General features: G+C 40.8%; 1 protein-coding gene across 1 annotated transcript in view; it reads left to right on the forward strand.

Annotated features, from left to right (window-relative positions):
* The first annotated feature begins 1,218 nt into the window (after positions 1-1,218).
* LOC104950753 (probable histone deacetylase 1-B) overlaps positions 1,219-9,667 on the forward strand; it is a 14,054-nt gene continuing 5,605 nt past the window's right edge. The window contains exons 1-9 of the mRNA XM_010777312.1: positions 1,219-1,364; positions 2,276-2,388; positions 3,118-3,235; positions 3,323-3,397; positions 3,835-3,973; positions 4,429-4,570; positions 4,762-4,854; positions 4,946-5,054; positions 7,521-7,611. Of these exons, the coding sequence (XP_010775614.1) occupies positions 1,316-1,364; positions 2,276-2,388; positions 3,118-3,235; positions 3,323-3,397; positions 3,835-3,973; positions 4,429-4,570; positions 4,762-4,854; positions 4,946-5,054; positions 7,521-7,611 (929 nt within the window). The 5' untranslated portion in view covers positions 1,219-1,315. The remainder of the gene's footprint in view (positions 1,365-2,275; positions 2,389-3,117; positions 3,236-3,322; positions 3,398-3,834; positions 3,974-4,428; positions 4,571-4,761; positions 4,855-4,945; positions 5,055-7,520; positions 7,612-9,667) is intronic.

Consider the following 9,667-nt stretch of genomic DNA (forward strand, 5'->3'; position numbering starts at 1 on the left):
CGTCCAAGAGAAGCTATGGAGCAGAGAGTTCTCTGCCAGCCAGAGGTGATTTGTTATTAGTTCAAAATGTCAAACTGATTTCCCTGACTACAATCTTTAGTTAAATGGTGAAACGTTATGCTGCTTGTACTAATTAGACTTATCATATAAGCCACACAGGTTTTAATAGGATGTATTCATTATCTTTACTTATGTTGCGGTCTTTTCAGCAGCGCCATCTCTAAACGGCGATACAGTCACTACCCATTATTTACATTTCACCGTGACATGGACAAAAATGTAACGTCAGCTTACCTCATGGCACGAATCCAGACTCTCCTTTGGAAAACATTGGCCGGGAAACGATAGAACAAGCACGTTTCATGCGAAGACCTGTGGCTGCAACCCGGAGCAAAGCAACAAACCATTGCGTAGCTAACTAGTAGCGCTAGCTTTAGCTAACGTTAGCCAACGAAACGAACTGCCAAGTAAAATTGGAAAACACTGGTAATTAATTATTCTATAATTTGTAAAACTACGGTGTTAAAAACGACAATTTCAAAAATACAGATTATAATGGTCAGATATAGATATACAGATACTAAAGATAGGCAGGTACTTGCTTTCAAGCAGAAAACAGGGGAAAACAAACTTAGCGGGAGTGTTTACGTGTTCGGCGTAATGACGTACAACGGCCTCGACCATTTCTGTAGTCCTATTCAGCCATTCGGTAACAACCATCGTTTTTCAGACACGTAAACTCTTCAAAAATCCCCAGTGGGGTCACTGCTGATGTATTTAATGTCGTAGAACAAAACGTCAATTACCTCTTAAATTTATGTCAACCACAGACCTTATTTCGAGCTATTTTCCAAAACCCATGGAAAAAATGCATTGCTTTTTGAGGAAGGAACCGGAAGTGCTAAAAATGCTAACTTACTTCCGGGTTTTACGACGCGTCACTGCGGTTCTCTGGGTGTTGCACTGTTGGAGGAGTCAGTGACCTAAGAATTTAATTGCTATAACTACACTGTAGTTATGTACAAATGGCAATAAAAGCCTTGAACCTTGAAAAAAATGATTATGAATGGCTGGGGACTTCAAATTACAATACTATCTCTGCGTCATTGAATTAAAGACAAAATACCTGCATTTCTGCCCCAGTCTAGACGTCTAGTTGTAGCTGCAACCTCGGGGGTGCTTGTTTGTAACACCGGCGCCTCCCACCCGGCCGGGTGCTCGCCTCTGATTGGTGGACGGAGCTCGGCGCTAGTTGCCTTGCCTGGTGAGGAGAGAGAGAGAGGAACCGGCAGGAGTGTGTGCTAATTGGTGTAAAATGGCGCTGTCTCAAGGAACAAAGAAAAAAGTTTGCTATTACTATGACGGTAAATATATCTATTTAAACATCAGTTTTGTTGTATTATTGAAGTTTCCGTTAAAGTGCGTAAAACATATTTGAACGCATGGTTTAAAAAGATGTGCGGCACGACAATGCTAACTAGCTGGTGCTAGCAGGCAATCGTTAGCTTCAGGCTATCATTAGCTTTGATTAAACAGCCTGATTTAGCTACTTGCTAGGCTATGCTAGCTTCAAAATGACCCGGTGTTTATCTCTATTACGAATTCTCTAATACCCACAACAATTTCCTTACTTAATTCAAAACTTGAATTGGAGTCTGACATCTGAATGTGAGAAAACTTGGTCATACTGGGACGAGAAAAGTCGTTAATTTACCCGGTGCTTATGACACAAATGTTTCCCCAAATTGCTACCAACTTCCGAGAAGTGAGGACCGATGCACCGGTGTTCAGTTTGGTTATTTAGCGATCGTTGTTCTAGTAAATAAGGGCTATTATGTTGAATTGCATTTCACTATTTTGTTATGCATTAGCCCTTGTAACAACGTGCAAGTCTGCACACTGTATGTTTGGAAAGTAGAAGTGTGGTGCTTTGTGTTCACTTAATCGTTTGTATTAATGTTGGTTACATTTGTACTTGTGTCTTTGTGTCTAAAGATAAATACAAATTAAAGAAGAATTCATGCTGACCATCTGGTCCTTGAATACGATCTCACATGCTGAGAAACCTATATTTTAAGTAGCACATAGTCACAGTTCAGCAAATTGATCAATTAAACTAGATTTTATTTGAGTGGTGGATTCAATAAAGGGCTGGTTCATCCTGTTTTATACAATTTTGAAAAATTAAGTATGTACGATTGCAGATAAAAGGGCACGTTTTTGAATGTAGTTTGTCATGAAGATAATAGTTTCTGTATGTGTTCTTCTTTCCAAGGGGATGTGGGGAACTACTACTACGGGCAGGGCCATCCCATGAAACCCCACAGGATCCGCATGACACACAACCTGCTGCTCAACTATGGACTGTACAGGAAGATGGAGATCTATGTGAGTTATATCACTCCACACAAATCCACCAAACTTACAACCATACATTTTATCTTTCGTTCAGAGAATATTAAACCATCATGTTTTAAGTTGTGTGGATACAATGGTGTAGGGGAATTTGGTAGAATTTGTTTAATTACTATGAGGGGTGTAATAATACATGTAATGGCAATTTATGTGTTCCTGTGTTCCCATATTCCGGTAGCCATTAATAAACAGGTGAGGTTTGGAGTGATCCATTCGCAGAGACAAACAGATTATTTTCGGTTGTTGAATGCAGTTTAGTTTGATGTTTAGTCAGAGTTGTACTAGGGTTGAATCTTCCACTAAGAATACATTGGTAGTTTCTTGGTTGCTGACTGTACACAAATGTGTATTAATTATTGACGGCTTCTGGCTCTGAAGTGGCTATTTTTAATACCTTGTTGGCATTTAAATATTAAATATTGATAGATAGATTGATGTCATTTCTTATAACAGCATCAGCAGGTTATCAGGCATTAAAAAAGACACAGTAATATATACATATCAAAGCTACAAAACATATGGAACTAGATCGGATTAGATCATATAAATTATTAATCCCAATTTGGGAATTAGTTTTTTTACATAGACACTTGCTAATTAAAAACGTTACACTTAACAATCAGACAAACACAATGACTACTGACAAGTGGTCGATGTTAAAGCTGTCACTTTCTTTCTGATCATGTTCCTGTGTGTTTCCAGAGACCACACAAAGCCAGTGGCGAGGAGATGACCAAATACCACAGTGACGACTACATTAAGTTCCTGCGGTCCATCCGGCCAGACAACATGTCTGAGTACAGCAAGCAGATGCAGAGATGTGAGAGTTTGTTATTTCATCCATTGGAGACTGAAGCACTCCTTCTGTCCACATGTGATAATCTATTGGTCCCTTTTTTTCTCGCAGTCAATGTCGGAGAGGACTGTCCGGTGTTCGATGGCCTGTTTGAGTTCTGCCAGCTCTCGACGGGTGGATCTGTCGGTACGTTTTCCAACCATATCTCCCACAATCCCCCTGGAGCACCAGCCTCACACAGGAAGCAAATTAATGACTCTGCAAGGAGTAAACCTGACGTTAATCAAGTTTTGTTAATCCTGCCCTTAAACGTGGTTTTTGAAAGTCCTCTTAAATTAGGATTATTCATTTATTGACTATAATTTCTTGGACTGAGGTTACAGGTATATTATAACTACCTGTGTTAGTCGTCACTGGGGGTATAGCCCTGTCTACAATTATTTAAACTGTTAATATCTTTCTGTAAGATTATGCTGGGTTTTATTAACCCACTCAGGCCACTTTATATACTTTAACATGACATTATCCTCTGGTGTATTTATGTTTTTGTTAAGATTTGTTGTTTGCACTTTGTTAAGATTAGTGCTATATGAACAAAGTGTGTGTATCATTCTGTTCTCTAGCTGGGGCGTTGAAGCTGAACAAGCAGCAGACAGACATCGCCATCAACTGGGCGGGAGGCCTCCATCACGCCAAGAAGTCTGAGGCGTCTGGTTTCTGCTACGTCAACGACATCGTGCTGGCCATCCTCGAGCTGCTCAAGTAAGATGTTACTTTAATTAGACTTTAATCCACATATCCTGGCTTTCTTCACATCTGATATGACAATACGTGACTTTTTAAGGCTTACTCCTGATTAATCAATATCTTTACAACTGTATTTGGTCACGTTGTTATCTGAGCTTTTGGGCTGTTTGATTGCATTGGCATTTTTGGCTTTCAAAAAGTGTGCTGCTGACATTGCCAAATTAAGTTTTTTAGACCACTTTCAAAGGTTGTTTGGAAGAGTGGATGTTAAAATCAGGAAAACTAAGACATCCATAGTCATGCATGGTTTCAAAAAAAATAAGCCGACTCATCGTTTGTGGAATAACTTTCTAGACAAAATGAACCTTAAGGCAACATCCTCTTGAACCAGCTGCCTGTTCTCTACCCTGGTATATATTGGATTTGAATGCCTCTAAGGATATATTTAACTCAATGGTCTTCTTCCCCAGGTACCACCAGAGGGTGTTGTATATAGACATCGACATCCACCACGGCGATGGGGTGGAGGAGGCCTTCTACACCACTGACAGGGTCATGACTGTCTCTTTCCACAAGTATGGAGAGTACTTCCCCGGCACTGGAGACCTGAGGGTGAGTTCACTTGTTCTAGTCATACTTCGATAGTCATACTTTTAAGATCACTGTTTTATTGTGGAGCCTGTGAACTCATATTTTCATTGTCATAACTACACTGTAGCTATGCACAAAGGACAATAAAAGCCTGGAATTGAAGTCGTGGATCTTTTCTCAAAGTAATTAAATGATATCTCCTCTGTGTGCAGGACATCGGAGCTGGAAAGGGAAAGTATTACGCAGTAAACTACCCGCTCAGAGACGGTATTGACGACGAGTCGTATGAAGCCATCTTCAGACCTGTAAGTGGTTTTATTCAGATGCTACATTATCAATCACTCCTTCTCTGAGCGTGTGTGTTAACATGTGTGTGTGTGTGTGTGTGTGTGTTAGATCATGGCTAAAGTGATGGAGATGTACCAGCCGAGTGCTGTTGTTCTGCAGTGTGGAGCGGACTCTCTCTCTGGAGACAGACTGGGCTGCTTCAACCTCACCATCAAAGGTATCATTAAGAGCTGCACAATTAATCCACATGTTATCAAAATCGCAATATGGACTAGTGAATTATCCAAATTGCAGGAAGCACAATATAAAAATACCACTCTGCATCAAATATTATTAAGTCCTGACCTACAAGCGGTATTCTACAGACTAAAAATAGTTGTTTGGTACAGGTCACAGGGCTCGACATTATAATTGGCCCGTTGGCCCGGAAGCACTATTTAGACACCCCGGGCCAGCATAACGTACTTTCCACTTGCCCGCTCGGGCCACTAAAAATATTGTTTAAAAAAAAATGTTTCCTGTGGTATTGGTATTTTGACTTGCAATTTAGTTAAATTGTTTCGTTTATTAACGCTACAACATAGCGTTTTGTGAGTCGGTTGTCGTTGTAGGGTGAAAAGCAAACAGCTGTTTGCTGCGGAGCGCGAGCAGGCTCCCGTGAGCGGGAGCGCGCTCCTTCACTACAGACTATCGCGCCACCTAACCATTCGCCATTAATGTTTTTAATACCAGCGCTAACCGGCCAAGCGCCGGGCAAAAAACAATCTTCAAATAAAAGAAAGTCACCGGAGGAGTTAAAGGAGAGTGACAGGGAGTATGAGAAGAAGAGGGAGAGAACGTTTCAGCCAGCTTGATCGATGGAGTTGGCTTCTAGTGCAGTGACGCATCCTAAAACCCTTTTATAATCTATCGATTAGATTTATGATTCGAAAATTATAAAAGTAGGGTAGACATGTGGAGACATGTGGAGATTATCCGGCTGAACAAAACGTGCATTAATCAAACAGGTTTGTTTTCCACAGACCTTATTTCCAGCTATTTTCCAAAACCCTATGGAGAAATCCCATTGCTTTTTGTCGAGGGAACCAGCAGCTTACTTCCTGGTTTTAGGACTCGTCACTGCACCTCTCAATATGATGCCAATATAAACAAGGTCTTCTGTCGGCTCTGTACATCAATGCCGACCTATGCTGACAAGTAAGTGAAGAGTAGAAAATATAAAAGGTATTGGCTTTAGGGAAATGTCCCAGCAGTTTAGGAGAATGAAGGTTCTAATCTAATCTATTACATAGCCATTACATTTCTAACTCCTAATGACAGGAAGGCAGAAAGCGCATTATACAAATAATAATACTCATAATAATAGCAGAAATGTTTTAAAAATGACCAAATTATAATTATTTTAATAAACCAAATATGATCAATTGAGGAAAATGAGGAAGAACTGATGATTCAAATGTTGTAGTACAAGTAGTAATGTAGTTAGTGCATAAATTACTATTGCAGCAACAAATGTGTTAATTTTCTTCATTATTAGTTGATTTTTTTTTTTGGATGAATGCTCCGGGCCAGTGGTTACAATGGTGGGGCCAGTGATAATACAATTCCACCGTCCCAGAGGGCCAGTGGCATTTTACCCTTAATGTCTACCCCTGGGTCAATATTTTATTATATTTTTCAACAAATGTGTGAATAACATTTTACAAATTGATATTCCCTCTAATAAAGCAAATCATATCACTATTGCAATATCAGTCAAAATAATCAGAATTAGTGATTTATTTCCAAAACCTTAGTATTGACAGTTATCTTTTCCAGGAAATGACTCATAAATAAATTAATAAATAATAAATGAAAGTTATTTATAAAGCAACTTTCCAAAGTGCTTTACAGAGTACATGAGAGTAACACATGCGTCACTTCGGGGCAAACAGTACTTCTCCGCCCACTTTTGGGGGGAAACAAAGCTGTCATTTGAATAGCGGTCAATACAAATTCTGAAGTTTTTGCCAATCCGATCAGAAATGTAAGAAAACGGTGGATTTTTGGATCTTCAAAGAGCGCGATTACGATGGCCAGACAGGCAAACAATTACATTAAGCCTTTGGAAATCGACGATCGGGCTCGATATATGGTTAAATATAGCAGTAGGCGATCGATGTCCATAGATGAGAGTAACATCTATGTGACTTTACGGCCCCGCCCACTTTTGGGGGAAACCAACGCTGTCATTTGAATGGCGATCGAGCCTGAAGCCACAGAGCTCTTCTGTTACTGTCCTTTGTTCTTAGAGGAAGTACAGAAACACGTAACTCTGGATTTGTTTTAATGTTTGAGGTGCAATAAACGACACAGCAGCTTGTTGGCATGATAAAACCATTATTTTCCGCCTCGCTCATGAGAGTAACAGCCGGAGTAAAATTACAGCCTCGCCTACTGATTTTAATTTAACCATATATCGAGCCTGATCTTCAATTTCCAATGATTTCATGTAATGTTTGCCTGACTGGCCATCGTAATTTGAACTAGTTCAGAGTGTAATAATCAACAGTCTTCAATAGATAGACTAAACAGCCGAGGACACTGAATCACATTTGTTGTCGCTTATGGCTCCGGGGTCATCTACACCCCGAGAAGGATGTGTTCCAGGTGTCCCACAACAATAACTATCTCTGACCGACAGTTGCCCGGCGGTCACAAACTGGTAACATCAACAATATGCTAAGGCAGCCCCTCCTTACGGGAGATGAGGCTGCTCAAGGCTGGTCGGCTGCGTCAGAGGGCGAAGGAGGACATGCAGGGAAAATTATTCCCCAACAGTAACCACGCAGTGTAGGCGTTAGGGCTGTACCCGAATATTCGTTTGTTGGAGTACTATTCGGGTTTCAATTTGGTTATTCGGATATTTTTATTTTTTTTTTTTTTTTTAAATCCCGTTTTTTGAATTTATTGAAACCTCCAATATCAACGTAAGAGCTTGTTCGGGGGATGCTAACACTTAACCATAAACGTTATCGTTTACTTTCTCCGTCTTTATATGTAGATATTACTGTTCTCCGTTAATCTCCGTCACGTTGTTTCCATAGCAACAACAACTTCCTGTCAACAGCGCTACCTCTCCTTCAAAATAAAAGCATGTCCATAAATAGGACATGTACAACTGCAACGAAAGTAACAAACACAATGTGATATCCTTTTCAATTTCAAAGAAAGAACACAAATTTGGTTAAATTAACAAATAACTCTAAAACAACAATACTGTAGAATAACAAATTGAATGCCGTGAATACACCGAAATACACGTGTTGAAGCGGTTCGCTGCTGATTACTACCCCGCGCGGGCCGAATATTCGCTGCCGATTACTACCGAATATCCGGAGCCCGAAAAATGGTATTCGGGACAGCCCTAGTAGGCGTGTTTTCCTACTGGAACCACTCCGGCCGTTGTGGTCCTTGATGGATACATAATCACTCTTCAGTTTTATTTGTTTTTCTCCAAACTGCTGGAAAGTCCTCGTGAAGCCGTGTGCGGCCAACGGTGAATAGAACTCCTGGTACACTTTCTAGTTTTAGCGTTGTGCTGTCGAGCTCCCGCTGTATCTTTAACGAGATGGAGGAACATCTGTACCTCGTACCTTGTTGAAATAAAAAATACTTTGTTGAAATTAGAAACACTTGCTGACGGTAGCTCGTCTGTTTTAAAAATGGCGCTTGAGGACTTTCTCGCGCAAGAATTGTGACGATTCTCTCCCACCAATCAGCGGTCGCCAGTGTTTTACGTCACTAGCTAAAGCATATTTTCAGCCTGCTTGGAACCTCGATTGAGGTGGTTCTAAAAAAGTTCAGATAGCCGGTGCTACCCTTAGAGGAAAAGAGCGAGCCTAGGCGCGGTAAAACCCTGTAGTGGAAATGCGGATTTAGTGTCCAGTGTTTCCCCTACCATTGTCTTGGCGGGCCCTGTCTGAAATTCAAGGTGTTGTTTTTTTTAAATATATATAGCACCAAATGCAACTGAAGTAATCTATCTACGGTCACTTTCCATTTGAATATGTGCTCTTTTATTAAATCAACTAAAACGCCATGTTATTTATCCAATGTGCAATCCGCCCCCCCACCCCCCCCACACACACACAAAATGCACACACTCACAATCAGAGACAAGAGCGGAGGAAAGGAGGAGACAACAAAGTGTAAAAAAAGTCAAACAAATCTTCTTATTGGCCCGAGCTCTGCTGTCTGCCCGCTTTGTGCCCCCCCAGTTTCAAATTTCGGTTTTATTATTTATTTTTTAACCGCAAGCCGTTATCGTCACGGGAGAGAAGGACAAACACAACCTGCCCAGGTGGACCGTGCGCGAACGCGACAACGAACGTAGCGTGCGCATTCTTAAAAAATAGCTCACAGATGGTGGAGCAGGTACCGCGGTTTTGAACTACAGTATTGAATTTGACAGAAAACAACAATGAAACGCCAGCAGAAGAATAGTCTAATGAGTTGGGTGAAAAAAAAGACAGGAGATGTGAGTTGGTTTATTCAGTAAATTAGCTCAGGATAATTGGATGTTCTGTCCTACACCTGTTGATGTGAGGCTAATGCAGGATTTGCTAGCTTGATGCTACCGGCATTTAGCGGCAGTGACTCAACCAAATTAAATGTATCGTCAGCAATGTATGACAAGGAGACTGCTTGTTTAATGTTAGACTCACAACCAATTAGCTCAATATGATCATAACACGATTGCTTTCATATCAGAGATCAGATGAGGTGGAGCTGCCTCCAGCAATAGAGGATGAGGCAGAGAGAAGCAGCAGCAGCAGCAGCACAGGGTTG

Source organism: Notothenia coriiceps, unplaced genomic scaffold, assembly GCF_000735185.1.
Source record: "Notothenia coriiceps isolate Sejong01 unplaced genomic scaffold, NC01 NC01_scaffold00017984, whole genome shotgun sequence".
NCBI lineage: Eukaryota > Metazoa > Chordata > Actinopteri > Perciformes > Nototheniidae > Notothenia > Notothenia coriiceps.